This window comes from Simochromis diagramma, unplaced genomic scaffold (assembly GCF_900408965.1).
Source record: "Simochromis diagramma unplaced genomic scaffold, fSimDia1.1 OVJJ01000421.1, whole genome shotgun sequence".
Taxonomy (NCBI): Eukaryota; Metazoa; Chordata; class Actinopteri; order Cichliformes; family Cichlidae; genus Simochromis; species Simochromis diagramma.
The window spans coordinates 3527049-3543366 of NW_024387250.1; the positions used below are offsets into that span (position 1 = coordinate 3527049).

The 16318-nt window shown below is 39.6% G+C and overlaps 1 protein-coding gene across 2 annotated transcripts; it reads left to right on the forward strand.

Annotated features, from left to right (window-relative positions):
* Window positions 1-5041: 5041 nt before the first annotated feature.
* On the forward strand, window positions 5042-11071 carry cxcl12a (chemokine (C-X-C motif) ligand 12a (stromal cell-derived factor 1)). 2 transcript variants are annotated; one of them, XM_040001957.1, is made up of 4 exons: window positions 5042-5177; window positions 6794-6911; window positions 7853-7936; window positions 9591-11071. In XM_040001957.1, the coding sequence occupies exons 1-4, from the start codon at window positions 5111-5113 to the stop codon at window positions 9616-9618; spliced, it is 297 nt and encodes a 98-aa protein (XP_039857891.1). In that variant the 5' UTR covers window positions 5042-5110; the 3' UTR covers window positions 9619-11071. The 2 variants fall into 2 exon arrangements, with proteins under 2 accessions (XP_039857891.1, XP_039857892.1); XM_040001958.1 differs by lacking the exon at window positions 9591-11071 and having other exon boundaries at window positions 7853-7940.
* The last annotated feature ends 5247 nt before the right edge of the window (window positions 11072-16318 follow it).

Genomic DNA, 16318 nt, shown 5'->3' on the forward strand with positions numbered 1-16318 from the left:
TCAGCCCTGGACATTTCAAGGATTAGCATTGTAGCGCTGTTGCATATTTAGGATAAACATGATTACTTTTTTGCAGAATGAACAGTAATAAAGGGAAAAGCAGTGATTTGTAAACTTATAGCTTGACATACACAACTGTGGTAATGAAATATAAGCTGCAAAAACTCAAACAAGTACAACTGCATCTTGTGTTACTTTAAGACAATGCATCACACATATTTTTAGATCAATGCTTTGGTCTTTTTATTGTAGTTAAGCAGCCACCTTTGTGTTCACTCAGTTTCAGCCTACGCTAGACTACTTTACAGATCAGGCTAGACTGACTTTTTGCTCTTTCTGACACTTATTCAACTCTTTCAGCATCTCTCAGAAACCTTAGAGTACGGAGACCTATGGCTGCTTGATGACAGACAGAATCAGTGTAGTCAGCAACACTTGTGCTGTATAACACACAGGAATGGATGAATAATGAAATATTAACTGACTCCATGTGTCCTCTAAGCCATTTTTATCACAGAAATGGATCAAGTTTAAGGACGAGCCAAAAACATCAGCTTTGTGAGGATACACTGACTAATGAAGGAGCCAAAGAGGATAAAAAGAAATGAAGGGGGAAAACAAGGGGGCTAAATAAGGGAACATGTGTCAGTGTCTTTGTCAAGAATTAAACATGTGGCTGGAGCTGAAGCACAGGGCATATTGTTTGTGTTGCGGTTTTCAGTTTTGGTGACAAAGTAAACTGCAGGAGCTTTCGATTGTGAGAAAAAGTGTATCTGGGTCTGTGTATCTGCCCTGGTATTTAATGTGTGTCTATGTACAGTTGCAACACAGTAACAGTTAGCTGGACAAATGAGTCTATATACAAGTTTGTAGTTCAATGACTCCAACATACGCAGAGTTGAGAAACTACAATAAAAGGAACAAAATACGCACTGATCTCTTTAACAGGTCAGACAAAAGCTAAAACTTTGGTGACTTATCTTTATCGCATTTTGTGAGAGTGAGTCACAAATCTCTTTGACCCATCAAAAAAAAACCTGCTTAAAGAGAAAAAGAATTAAGCCACATTTCTTCAATTTACAAAACCGTGACCTCATGAAACCATATATCATCACTCTCGACTTCAAAAAAGCAGAACCGGCAGCGTTACCCTGAACGCTAATGGGTCCCTGAGCTGTTTCTCTGCTCCTCCTGGGGAACATCACACAAGCAGCTGACGGATTTTTGTTCTCGCGGCCGGACACCACCAGGTGTCAAACTATGGATCCACCACCAAGTTGCTCCACACCAGCTGTGGCTCATGTGCCCTTTTCTGGCATAAATTCACAGCTGAAACTATAAAAACTAGCACAACTGACATTTACTTCATCCATTTAATGTCAATTGAGCTTTTCTTTTGTTATTCTAGAGGGAAAAAAAACATATCTACTCTATCTCAGCAATGCAAAACCCATTCTATTGTTACTTAATAATAGGAAAGTCATGTCTGGTGTCTTGGCGACAGTTACATTTATTTTTTTTTTGTACTGCAGAATCATGTTTTGTTTGTTGCGAAAAAGAAAAATGTAAGTAGTTTTGTTCATGACAGCACTGTGATGCACTTAGAATTTTGTGCGGTTCCCAAACTATTTTGGATGACGATATAAATGATAAATATCGACACTGATTGTTTACGATTTGAAGCAAGAAAACAGAGAGAATTAATTAGCAGACGAAGGGAGGAAGCTCTTTACACAATGAAGAAGAGATGGAACAAACATGAGGATTATGCTTAGAAGAAAATAGTGAAATTGTGCAATTTTATTTGAGTGGATCTTTTATTAGTTTGGATAAAATGAAGCAGAAAAACTCTCTTTTTGCGCTTTTAGAAGATCTTACCAGTGGTAATAAAGCCATTGTCCAGAGCATTGTTTCCCATTGATTCAACATCTATTGCTAAAGACTTTGTCGACAGCCCATTGAGGTGGTCCATATGGTGGTAAGGAGGCACCGGGCTCGTGACTTTCTGGAGGACATAGAGAAAACCAGACAAAAGGCTGAGCCAGCAGGCCCTCAGCCTCACAGAGCCTCAATGGACCACTGGCAGATTCCCTACTGGGGCTAGCTGCCTGTACGTTCTCAAACCAGTCTGATCTATGGAAACTGGCAACCCCACCATAATACGTTCAGCCATCCATACTTCAGCCCCCTTGCACCACATGGTCTCTTTTTAAAGGTGAATAATGGTAGAGGAATGTTTAACAATCTAGTGGCATGTGACAGACTTGCATTTTTCCTACTTATCATAAACAGCATACAGACCCCTTTTAAATGAGTATGTTTAAACATTTGTTCTGTAAGTGTTATGCTGATGAGACTAGAGATCAGGAGATTTGGCACAGTAGGCGAGGAATAAACAGTGTGTATGTATGTGAAGTAGGGATAAATATGTAAACTGTATTTAGACATTTATGAGACATGTGACATTTTCAAGGCTTCAAAAAAACAAAAACTCTGGAGGACACCTGCCTTCACAACTTCAGAGAAAAACCTTAACTGTTCCATCTTACCTTATTCTTTGAGAGTACAGTAAGATACGACTCACGAAGAGAGCAGATGGACCCCTACAGTGAGACCTCCCAAACCAGACAGATGGGCTACAGAAGACTATGCTGCAACTCAAAGTTACTGGATGCTGGACAGGTGTGAATAACACATAGCAGGTAGACATGTGTGTGCATTATATACAAACCACTATCGACCACTATAGCCATCAGAGGTAGAGCGCGGCGTTCACCAGTTGGAAGGTCAGGACAGATTGGAGCAAATCGAAGTATCCTTGGGCAACATCCTGAACATCCTGTGAGTGTAAACGTGTGAACTTTAGACAAGTTTAGAAACAAAAGTGCATTGAGTGCTCAGAGTAAAAAAACCCTATATAACTATCAGCCCATTTATCATTTACAATCATGCGACTCAATGACCCCAGAAATGTGAGACCTTTTTTCTGTTTCATTTTTAGAAAACGTACCCTAATAAGGGTTTCTATAAACATTTGCATATGCTGAGAAAAAAAGAAAAGTTTCATTTCGGGAAAACACAGCCAGATAATGTGAAAAAAACTAAACAATTGGGCAGATGTTCTGCCAAATCTGCTTATGTAACCACACTATTATAGTCCATTCACCTCTGGCCAAGAAAGTAAATCTTGCTTACTGTTGAGAAATGTCGCAATACTTGAATGTGCTTTGACTTCTCTCCCATGACATGTCACAGGTTGCCCCCCACTGACAGCCTGAACTATGCGCATAGACCGAGTAGATGTGAGAGCATGTGTACGTACTTGTGCTTGAGACAAATGACTTCCATTTGCCTATGTGCTTGCGCAAACCCCGCTGCACACGTTTGCTGTTTGTGCAGGCTCACAGGAAAGTGCAGTGAAGTGAGCATAACCTGTAGATTGTAGCGACATGTCAGGCATCCTGTGTGAGAACAAGCAAGGTTGATGAGGTGAGCACTTTGATCTGAAACTCTTCACTCCAAGCTGAGAGGACGCTTACTGAAATATCAGGGCCTTCGTGCAACGCTCTTTACTTTTTGCCTACTCTGTCTTTCTAACATGCACGCTTGGAGTTAGCCTTTGTGGCCTGTGAGAGAAGTCAATATGTCCTTTCAGCTGTCAGCTAATTTTACCCTCCGTGCGTCTCCTCCCGTGCGTCTGGTATCCATGGCTTCATTCATCATGAGATCCAAAACACAGACAGCCTGCAACAAATTTAACAAAAATGTCTCAGAATTATGAACAAACAGGTTTACAAAAAGGGTAAATATTGGTTATGTCAGGACTTTATTGTCACAAACACTTTGGTCATAAAGCAGATCTTGCTAACACAACAGAGGAATTGTCCTTTTTACTTACGATACCGGCTAGAGAGTTCAAATAAGCGCAAAACAAAGTTATTCTCCTTGAACAACCATCTTCTATTCCTCGCTCATTTTCATGATAAAGTGTGCTGTCAGCAGGTGGTTTGCTTTCCCACAGTTGGTGTGATGAGAGGATATGTCTGCAATAACTGAAAAAAGAAAGAATAGAAAATACAAAACCAACCACTTAGTCACATTATTCATGTTGCTCTGAGATTCTGAAAAAAATGTCTCAAAACACAACCTCAGTCTGTGTAAATATAAGCTTTGGTTCTCTGCAGTTTCTATTTACTTAGTGGAATTGCATGGAGTTCAGTTGTGTGTATTTAACTTAAACAATCTAAAAAGGTAATTATGGTGTTAACGCATTAGTATAAGGTATCATTTGATGAACATGTAGGAATAAATTTCTCAGATCTAGGCGTATACACCCACACATTCTCCAAAAGGCCAAAAGTGTTGTATGCTCTTTCTACACCACATTTTTTTACTTTTGGAAACATTAGTGTATAGTCACGCAAATTCTTCCCACTTTTACTTATGTAGGGTCAGTAAAGTCCCTGCGATGACCAGTTATAACATGAAAAACCAAGAAGCATGAAAAAAGTATGCACAAAAAAATGTTTCTCTTTCTTTTCAGCAGCAGCTTTAAGGACAGTGCAGAAGAAATCGTGCCAATTGCTTGAAGGTACACTTTGGATCCTACCCGCATTTTTTAGGAAATAAATGAACAGCTACCAATCAGCTTACTGCCAAGTCTTCTGACATGTAAAAAAAAAAAAAAAAAAAAAGAACACTTTCATTAAACACTTTCGTCAGAGGCATGTGCACACTTGCGCGCGCCTGGGGGTCTATCGTGCATTAATAGGCTGTATCCGAAAATCCTCCTAAAACACCGGAAATAATAAAAAGCTCCTACAAAATAAAATCACGACAAAGTAATTAATATAACATTTAACACAGATCTATTAAAACGACGGCTCATCTATGACGTGTTTTTTTCTGAAAGTGATTTTTGTTACAATTTGATGCCTTATTACTTCATAAATTAAAGTAAAAAACGGACCCTTGGTGACCGGAAACACCATTTCTTTACGGTAGCTTGACGCAGTGGTGCCTAATTTAACACTCCGCCGGTGCCCCGTCTGTCAGAACTCCTCTGGACTTTACTCTGAGCAGTTTCGGAACTCTTTGACATTAACGCAAAATGGATGTGAAACTACTGGCGGTCGTGGCTGTACTCATGGTGATGATATATGCACCTCCAGCGCAAGGTATGGATTCATTTTCGGGGTTGCTGTTTTATGTTGCTTCAGATTTTGTTTAGACTGTATTGCAGCTGTGATGCGTATTGGAGGGAAGTATCAGCAACATATTTGCTTTTACGCTGTCCACCTGTTGACTTGTCTTGTCTGTAGTCCATTCATTCATCCATTCATCCATCATTTCTTCCGCGTATCCAGACAGCAGGGATAGGCTCCAGACAAGCTGCGACCCTGGATGTCTATAGTATTTCTATAAATAATTATCCCGATAGAGTTCTGCAACTCTATCGGGGTCCAGTACGCCCGCAGTTCTTTTTAAATACTTTTTTTGTTACTAATTATTTTACATTAAATAAAGTTACTGTAAATCAGTGTGTATGTATAATATTAGTTGCCAAAAATCTGAGCACGACATCAGATGAGAAATTCCAATTGCGTGCACTCGGAGTGCAAATACTGTGGGAAAAAAAGGGGGGAAAAACGTAAATTGGACCTGAGAATTTACATTTTTATTTACATTTTTTAAAATGCATAAATCTTTCATGCATTTTTTTTCCTTGAAGAAGGGAGAGTGCATTTTTCGTCGTGCGTAAAGCACGGCAGGCTGCACATGTGGCTCTTGCCGTATAGGAATTTCCCCGCTGGATCAGTGATCAGCGTGTGTTTGTCCTTCCCTTTGTTTTCTTTTAATTAGCCACAAATGAAGTCTCTAGAAGCCAAACCTCAGCTAGCCTACGTGGCGACATCAATCACCCAACTTGAAGGTGTTGCGCTCTTTTATCATGATAATCAGGTGTAAAAAATAATTAGCATAGTTTAATCCACTGGGGCAGGTTTCACCATCTGTGACTTACAGTCTGCCAGTGTCGCTTTAAAACAATTTACTGACAAGTAAAACAACTGTGTATAAACGGTATTTGGGCTAAAACTAACTTCTATCGGCGCGACTGCTTTATCTATTTCCAACGCCGCTTTTAGACGTAACGAAACGGGGGGAAAAGATTATCTTTATTTTTCCACATTAATCAACTGTGACCATCTCAGTGTAGGAACCTGAAAGCTGAGGCTCCAATGGAAACTGCGCACATCCATCACGCAGGGACCACACAGTACACAATGATGTTTGAAAGAGCTTAGTGTTTGTGGGTGTAAAACCCCCGCTAATAATGTACTCAGTCTCTCTGTTTGCTGTGTGGGATGAGCAGAAACTGGATTTTGTAAAGCTTAAATATAGAATTTTCATCTGTCAGTGTCATTTGTTAGTCCTATTTGGCAGTGTTGACTGTAGGCTTCTCGGCAAGGAAAGAGATAAACAAGTAGAATGGAGGGATAAAAATCAAACGCTTTAAATCCAAAAGACTCTGTATACTTCACTGCAGGGGGCATATTATTTATTTGTTCATAATCAGAGGGCTGGTGCATGCTTACTTTGTGCTTTGATAGGATAAAGACTTGCTGTATTTTTATCTTATTTGCTGGTGGAATTATGTGATATTGCATTATGTGTATGTCATTTCATACAGGAATGATATTTCATTTAATCTAATCTGAATTATTGCTTTGTTTAAATTTTGCTTTACTTTAAAATAGTTTTGTTATACTCAACTTCTCTTTTGCTTTCTCAGCAAAGCCCATCAGCCTGGTGGAGAGATGCTACTGCCGTTCAACAGTCAACACCGTCCCACGAAACTACATCCGAGAACTTAGGTTCATCCACACACCCAACTGCCCCTTCCAAGTGATGTGAGTGTTGTTTTTGACTTCTCCAGGCAGCACGTTTTCTGTCTGGGCCATATAAACGTTAGACAGGTTTCCTCCTAGTTCGGACATTTCTCACCATCAATCTCTGCAGGGTGACAAGCCAGAGAAAGGAATCATGCATGAATGTGTACATACACGCCCCTCAGTCACTCGCTCGCTCATTCACAGAAAACAAGTCGTTCTTTTTGCAACTGGCCCACTGACGCATCCACAGGAAGTGGTCCTTTTGAGTATGAGCGAATGTGAAAAGGTGGTGGAAATTGGATACAGTTTTGTTCTTTAACCAGGAAGCAATAATCGTGGGTTTTGTAACTGGGTTTGCTTCTCATTTGCTTGTCACGCAGCGTTTTCTCTTCATACTGTTCATACAACCTTTAGTTGAGATCGCATTCGTCGGCACAGCTTGTGCAGTGCAAATCCATACATGAAAGTGTGTGGCAACATCGGTGAAAAAGGGTCAGTTGCATTAGAACTTCAGAAGCATGGAAAAATAAAATTGCCATATCTTACAAGTTTACATAAAGAGACATAAAACATGTCTGAAGCTACTTAAAACAAGATCTGTTGCCAAATGAGGCATGGTCCCCCACATGGAGACATATGATATGGTTGTAGCCCATTCTTTAAATAACCACAGGACTATCATGGCTTTAGAAAGTAGCCTGCGCATTGCAATATATTCTAATTTGACCTAACACTAAAGTACCTTAAGGGTCAGTATCTTATCAATATTAATGCATATTAATTTCTGTAGCAGCATCACTTACAAATTAAGGCACTACTGTTAAGAGGTTCGCTGCAAGTATCAAACTAGCAAGTCAGTGTTAATTCAGTCAGTTTGATAACAGTGTGTTAAGATACCCACTGTTAATGATTATGCATAATTCAAGCTTTTATCCTCATCTTATCCTTTTTCTAATCAGTGCCAAGCTGAAGTCAAACAAGGAGGTGTGCGTGAACCCTGAGATCCGGTGGCTGCAGCAGTACCTGAAGAACGCTCTCAACAAGTAAGTATCAGCAAATCCAGCAGATTTTAGTCATGGGGTCATTTTTCTGTAATACACAATCCCGTCTGGCTTTAACAAATCTGTTGGCACAAGTGGGATATACTCACTTACACTCTATAGAAATTTAAAGCAAAGAATCTACAAATCCAAAGGCGCAAATGCGCATTTGGATGTTTACCAATAGACTATTGTGGGAGTAAAAGCTCTCAATTGCCCAATTTATATTGGAACCCAAAGTCAAAACATGCTGGTACATGACCAAGTGGGAGTAGAGCGTTTCCACTTTCACATACAAAGTGTGGGTGCACTTAATCTGCTCTTAAGTGCTATTACAGGTTTGTTCCTGGTCATCACTATTCATACTGGAACACAGTCTAGCAAATGCAGTTTAATATATTTACACTATACACTGCACACTTGCATACTGTTTAGAGTTTAGGACATTTAGTGCATTAAACGTTACATCGGAGAGTAAAGATAAAGATAACGTTCTAAATTTGTAAAAATAATGTAATATGATGGGATTCGTTGTCACCTTATGCAACTCTGAATTGCACAATCAAGTTAAATTCATACTGAGACTGGTGGCGTTAAAAGTCACTGTCTCCTTCCTTCCCTGAGGAAGCAGACACTTTTCTGAAAGATGTTGGTACAACAAAGTTTATAGAAGGGATCAAGTTGCCATGTCTGTTATTTAAAGAACGAAACAAACCCTGCACTGTGCGATGGAGGCGGATAAAAGAGTTTTTGGAATGTCACATGTGGATTCCCGTCTTTTCATGTAAAGAAAACTAAACGCACTATGGCATTTAATCCAGCTTGTGACATACACACTCAATACACACTGACAGATCCGCCCACAGTCTAGCAGTCAGACGGCCTGTCTCAAGGATGACTGTGGAGCCCTCGGGTTGATGAGGCGTGAACAGCCCTCTGCATAACAAAATAGCGCATGTAGAGTGCATGTTGCTTGTTTACAATCAGTCAGATCTAATGTGTTTCCACTTACACATGCAGTCATAGAGGAGGAGGCATAAACCTGCTTGTAATGTGTAGAAATGCACACGATTATAAGCCATGCGTTACTTTTGTAAACTAAATGATGATTGCCTTTTTGTATCTGACGAGTGTGGCAGGTATAATTAAAGAACCCACTGGAGTTCCAAGTGTTTATGCTGTTAATATCCTGTTTATCCTTTGGCATCATCGCCCTGAGACTGCTTCACATCAGTGCTCTGCAAAATTACATCTTCAGACATAACATTTTCAGAATGGCCCACTAATTGACCGGCCAACTGAAAGTGAATGCAGAAATCAAATTACATTTATTATTGCTAAGATGGTTAGCTCATGATTACAAGTCAAAAACATTTCGGCTTTCTAAACACGAAGCAGCTGTTTTTACTTGATAACCTGGAACTGAAATCAGCCGTGAGTTGTGCCACTGGACTAAATGCTCATTAATTTCCACTTTTGGTGTTTACTACTCACAAGTTACCGTGCATTTATCTTTTGTTGTGTTTTGACACTCTATTATATAGAGTGTCAAATATATAGACCACGTTAACAGTCAGCACCAAAAAGCCATATGATTGTGACGTTGTAGTTCCCGTGTCTACTTTGTTCTCATGACAAATGTGCTTTTCCCTTCCAGGATGAAGAAAACCAAACAGGGCAACTAAAATGCCTGCAGAAATCCTCCCGAGCCACCGCTGAGGATTTGGACCACATCATCGCAGATATGTAACATGATACCAGATCATGTGTTAAGTTGTACAGCACTTACTCTAGCTGACACGCTGCAGCCTTGTGCATGGATCAGCTTCAAAGTCTTCACCATAAACACCATGCTCCTAGCACTGCTGCATCCTTCACCACTTCATTTCACCACTTATAGATTTAACAAAATATTAGTGCAAAGTGCCATTATATCTATGAGTGTATACTTTCCTAACCATAGTGTAAATACTATTTTGTTAATGGACTTTAAAAGTAAAGAGCTATTTTTGGAGATTTTTCCTTTGGCCTCTCCGTTATTTAGGAAAAAAGCAAAGGCCCCACCCAGCGTGAAGGGGCTTAAAGAGGGATGACGTGGCTTAGCTAGAAGGTTTCCTCCATATCAAACTTTATTGAGCATCCCATTTGTGAGGAACACAGTCTTGTGGTCTGTGGATCAGTTTATTCTGATCATGTTATATTTCAGATTACACAAATTGATGTATAAGTTCTCCTCTAAAATAAATAATCAGTTTAAGTTAATTGGCACCAAGGAATTTAAGTGAATGCCAGCTGCCCCCCAACTGAAAACCCCTATAAAAATAGCAATTACAATGTTTTTGTGATGGAAATTAATGCAGAAAGAGCTGCAGCATTTCCTACAGCTGTTCTGTGGCTGATTATGCGCCTGCGTCTTATTTCTTTCTTCTTCTTTTTTGCTGTTCTTTGTAAAAGCTCAACATCTGGTTTCCAAACTGTGTTTTAATGAGCAGCCAATAAGACGAGATTTACCAGAATCATAAAATTGTGTCAGTTACCGAGAAATTGTGAGAAGAAATTGTGACACTGATCAAAATAGCCTCTCAATGTGAATACCACTTCCAAACATGAGTGTGCAAAAAAAGGTAATTAAAATAGTAATAAAAACAATTGGTAACACAGAGGGCTGCAGTAGAACAAATACTACCATTACTGGCAATGAATATATGTATATAGATTTGACTACCTACAACTGTCATGCAGATAGAAATGCACTTTATACCTGATGTATTCATGTTTTAGCAAAAAAATGTATTATTACTAACTTTAAACACTACATTCTGTATTTTTATTTTCTTTTTTTAAAACAGTTCTGTTTCGTCCTGTTTCTACTCTTTTGTGATCATTGAATGTGTAACTGAATTTAACTGGTTTGATTTTTTCTTCCACCCTTTTACTCATTTAAATCTCCTCTTCCTATGTAAAATTTATCTCATACAAATGTTTTATTTTTGTACTCTTTTATGCATTTATATTAAATCCAAACATTTAAATGAAGGAACTGTACTCTCACAACTGAGCCATCCAGTGTTGTTTTTTTTATTTTTTATTATCAAACATGTATACATCTGGTCAGTAAAAAGGAAATCTTTGAAATACTATGGGTGTTTGATTCCTGTACATGTCACAAGTCTCATTGCCACTGATGCACACATACACACTTTTCATTTGAGTGACTTTTATAATCGAATGTAAAGCAAGCTCTACCAGGGCCGACACACAGCTGCTGCAGTCTTACAGTACCAGCAGGTCAGAGGCTAAATGTAAGGCTTTGATGAGAGAACATGTGTTTGGCTTTACTCGCGAGGGTAAATGAAAGGCAAGGACAATGATCCTGCCAGCTATTTAACTATTAACTCAACAAGCGACTATTAGGAAAGCATTAGCGCTAAAAAGGGTGAACTTTTAACTTCCCACATGGGGCCTTCTTTAAGGCTGAGCGAGGTAGTATATCTAATGTGAGTGTTGTGCTAATAGAAACATCAGGGAGAGAGAAAGGGATGCAGGATGCAGGTAACAACCCAATTCACTGTGCTTACTGATTTTCTTTGAAATCCAGTTTAAATGTGAGAAAATATGAGTCAGCAGTAGCTTTATTTCAACTTACAGTTTGGAATATAAGTAAATCAGATATAATCGCTATCTTAACTGGTTTCACTGCAGGGATCTGCAGGTGGAAACTTCGCAGTACTTTGAAGATAAGGGAGCTTATCTAGTGTTTAAGTTTTTAGTCACACAGCGGAGATTTCCATCCTAGAGTCTTTGTGTAAGATGCTGTATTACAAAGTGGATCATTTAAACATATTTACTAAGGCTCTGCCAGTTCCGCAATCTAAGACGAGTAGCTCATACATTATTTGCCTTCTGTCATTATTATTTAACTACCTGCTCATCTTGTCTACCTACATTATCACTAACTGATCTACGTAGGCTGCACAGGAATCTGCTCAATTGTGAAATTGTCCTTAATGAAAAGCAGTTGTTTGTAATAGTTAATAACTCATTGTGTCTACGAGACCGCTGCCAACATCCACTGGTTTAACTAAGCAGGTGTTGTGACTGGAACCATGGGGGTAGGGAGTATTGCAAACAGCGAATGGTTTAACTTTAGATTTTATTTAATCAGAAATGGAAAATGTAGGTGGAAAAAATTGTGTGAGGGTACCACATAAATCTAGTAAAGCCAGGTGATTCATATAAAACATGTTGTTTCTAATAAACAGAATGGTTAATACGAGCATCTGAAGAGGTTACTGCAAATAGTCACTAAACAAAAGCTTTTGGGAAATAAATGAGTTGTGTTAAAGCACTAATACATCCTCACATGAAGTTTGACGAAGTGGAACAGAGCAGCATGATTATCGGGATAATTATAAGATTTACATGAATGATCTTCCTTAGTGCCATGTTAGTACTTGAGGCCAGCTGGGCACCCAGCCTAAATAAACACACACAGAGACCTTCAGTGCCAGAGTGTCTCACATATTCAATACTGTTTCTAAGAGAAAGGCACAGATATAATCAGCTATGACTCACTGCAATTTTGCACATAAAAAGTCCCTACGCAGCAATGTTCACATAAGAAAAAAAGGTGAAAAAGAGAAAAGAAAAAGATTAAATGATTAAAAAAAGACATATGACCATGAAATAAAGCCAGTGTTGCAAAACTGAGTTTTACAAAATTGCACAATATTTAAAAAGAATACAAATTTAGGAGAAATCAAAAGGCTACTCAGCATCTTGGTATGAATCGTACAGCCAGCGCTGCTCTCGTTTTCTCAGAGGTTGAGGAATGTAGAAGACAGGAGAAGACATATGAAAGTCATATTCAGCGTGGCCTTCAAAAACTCCATTGGGGTTTTGACTTCAACCACAATGTCAGACAAAAAACCGACACCTTGACACATGAATAAAGATTTGTTACATGAAATGGAAGGAATGACACAGAAACAAGGGACGAGCTAAGTGTGCGCGCTCATTTAACTTGCAGTGCAAGTTCCCGCCATCCTTAGCTGTAAAGGTTCCCAGATGTGGAGCCAATGAAACTCCACTTAGTGGTTATTCATCATGAAAAGCCGAGCATGAAAATATGAAATATTGTCGTGCATGAGTGTAAATATGTGCATGAGAGGGCAAAGGGGGTCACAGAAAGCCACTTCAAGAAGGTCGCGCTGAACGCTGCCCTCCTGAGTCAAACTAGTTTTTAATAAAAGCTGCAAGGTGGAAAAGTTAACCTAGGTCAATTATTAATTTTTGCGCGTGCATGGGTGTGTCACTTCCTAGCTTTACTTCAAGACATTGACTTTGCTTCAGATCCGTACCTTCAGCCACGCTGGCAGTTACACATAACAGTTTAAAAATGCTTTGTAGTTTGTCACTGCTCGAAATTTCAAGGGACGGTGGAAATTGCCCCGCGGAGCGTTTTAGGTGGTCAAAAATGCAGACACTCCCTCGTCACTGTGGTCTGAAGAAGAAAGAGAAAAGTTGTGCTGCACAACAATAATCTCCTGGAGCGAAATGAAATATCAGACTTATGAACTGTTTGAATTGGCAGGGCGAGGATGCGAGTGCACACAGATCTGGTGCTCTCGCATACTTTGTTCCACTGAAAGTGTTTACATCTGCTTATTCTACAGTACATGGAAAAGCTCTCTGATTTGCAAATCTTTTGAAGGATTCCAGAAGTTACCCGCAAAATTCACAGAGGAAGAAAAATCTATTTATAAAACAATATTGACTGCTGAACTCATGGCCTTTATTTTTCTTTGTTTGTTGTTCTTGGTATCCATATTCACGAGAGGGCATTCACTTCTGTTCTCCCAAAGGGGAACTTGACTTTTTCTGTTTCACCCACTCCCTAATTAGCTTGAGCATGGGGTCAGCTACTGCAGGGCAGATACATGGCCATCATATGGGATTGATCTTTGTTTTTTTGCAGTTGATAGGTTGTCTCTTTAAATCCTTTGGCACCCTGAAATGCTATAAGGTTGAAGATACATGTTCATGCAACTGCTTACTTATTATGGCAAGCAGCATACCAAAGAGCCAAATAAAAAAATTCATAGTAATTACACGTTCTTGGGCGTATGAAAGTTGGCAAGACTGCATTTAGCTAATAAATCTCATTGTATTATTAAAGCTGTGGCTTTCTTTGGAAAAGTTGACTTTGGAGCCTCAATGAGTGAGATAACGCACTCAGTTAATACCATTCCCATGTTTCTGAAACAATATATTGCATTTGAGAGTGTCTGACTCCAGTTATCTAATGGTAATGAACGACAAGGACACTGTTGGTAGAATATCACAGAAACTCCTCAGAGGCAATCTCACTGAGGTGAGCTTTCACCCTGAGCAAATGTATCATGGCGCGTGTATTTGCATATCTTGCATGAAGAGCTGTCTCTAATCTTTATCATCTCTCTGAGTGGATGCCCTTAAGTACTGATTCTTTCCCTTTTCTAATCAAACTAGACATCCAGATGTTGTCCATCTTCCTTTACTGAAGCAAATACAATATACCAACTGTATTCAGTCTGTGAGAGAGTTTTGAGCAATAAGGTTAGGAGCCAAATGGAGGCAGCTGAAGGCTGAATGACCTAAACAAACGCAAGCTTTCACAGCTCATAAAAAATAAAGCATTTAAAACAGAAAAAAGCAACTCAAACAAAAAACCCCAAAACAAGCATGAGGAAACAAGGAAAATAGCACAAACCAGGGAAAGTAAAACAAAGGAAAGAGGAAAGAAAGAAGTATACATGCACAGAGAGAGCTGATTAGTCAAGAGGAGAAATGGTGAGGAGGCACAGCTGAACATATTGAAGACAGTTAGGATGAGGATGACAATTACAAAGGAGGGAAAACAGAAAGTAAAAGCAGAACAAGACACAACAGAAATCCAACCTTCAAAGTGAGGTGGAAAGTAAAGCAAACAAGCTACTAAACAGGGACAAGACCCATACAAGAGCAGACAAGGAAACAAAGAGGAAATAGCAACTATTCCGAGAACAAAGATCAAGACATGAACTGAAACGCCAGACTGCAAGACTGAAACTAATCACTGCAATAACTGTGAAATAAAAACAGCAAAAGCATTAGTAATATCACATGAAACAAAACTCACAATCTATTAGAATAATAAAGAAATCAAAACAGGAGTTCAACAATTCAAGAAACACAAATCAAGACCACAAATACTAGAACAGCTATAAACCTCTTGGGCCATGACAGCTCCACGGAAAATTTTTGGAAGCACTCTGAGAGGTTTCTGTTCTCTCTCAACCAAAGTGTCCCTCCTGCTTCCTCCTTTTTGTTGTTACTTATAACCTGGCCCAGACCAGGCCACTGTCCTGAGGCACTGTGTGTGCACCGAGCTCACGCTCCCCAAGGGAAACACAGGCACAGTCAAAGCTGTTCATATATCAGATGACCTGTTGCACATTTCCACGAATCAAGTAATGATTTGTAAATGACTTGTTGATTGCGTGAAGGGGGGCACCGAGTGCTGTTAATTTCCTTAACACTGCCAGTGACCCGCCAGAGCATTAATCATAATTATGACAAAATTACTCAGCTAAGTGTCTTAGAGGAGTTGGGCTCTGCGGCGGATGTTGAGTGACCAACATGCAGCGTGTAACAACACTGTCATATGCGTTTCTGTTTGTGAACGAAGGGAGGCAAATAGAGGGGCCCCTGTGAGCGGCTAAAATAGCCCTCCTGAAGTCTTTCTACCTTTCATGTGCTAATATTTCCAAGGTTATGGGTCCTAACTCCATCCATCTCCACACAGCTGTTCTCAGAGATGTGGGGCCTTCCCTCCACACAATAACACCAGCTATGGAACCAAATTCCTTTAGTGTGAATATGTTTTCAAGCCCAGAAGAAACACAGCAATCACTTGATGTTAGGTATGGATGAGGCACAAAGGAGTCACACACTCAGGGGACAGTAGGAGGCCTCTGTCTGTGGGGCCCAGAGAAGCTGAAACACTACCAACTTTAAACCTCACCCATATATCTCATTCTGCTTGCCTTCATCTCCATTCCTTTCAGGATTATCACCCACATCCTAATTGGTTGATCTCTCCATGATGCCTCCATGAATGGTGTGCTGAATGTCCCTTCATATGTAGCTTTGGGCAGCATGTGATATACAAAGAGACTGGGCAAAAGCCCATGAAGGATGTGACACGCCATTAAAAAAAAAGAAACAGTTACTCTATTATCTGGAGATGTAGCTGATATACTGTACTTGCCACATCTCCAGCGCTTCTATATAGAGATGCTTCTGTTGGCCTGCGGTATGACTCAGTGGCTGAGCACGCTGCCTATATGAAACATACGGGAGGTC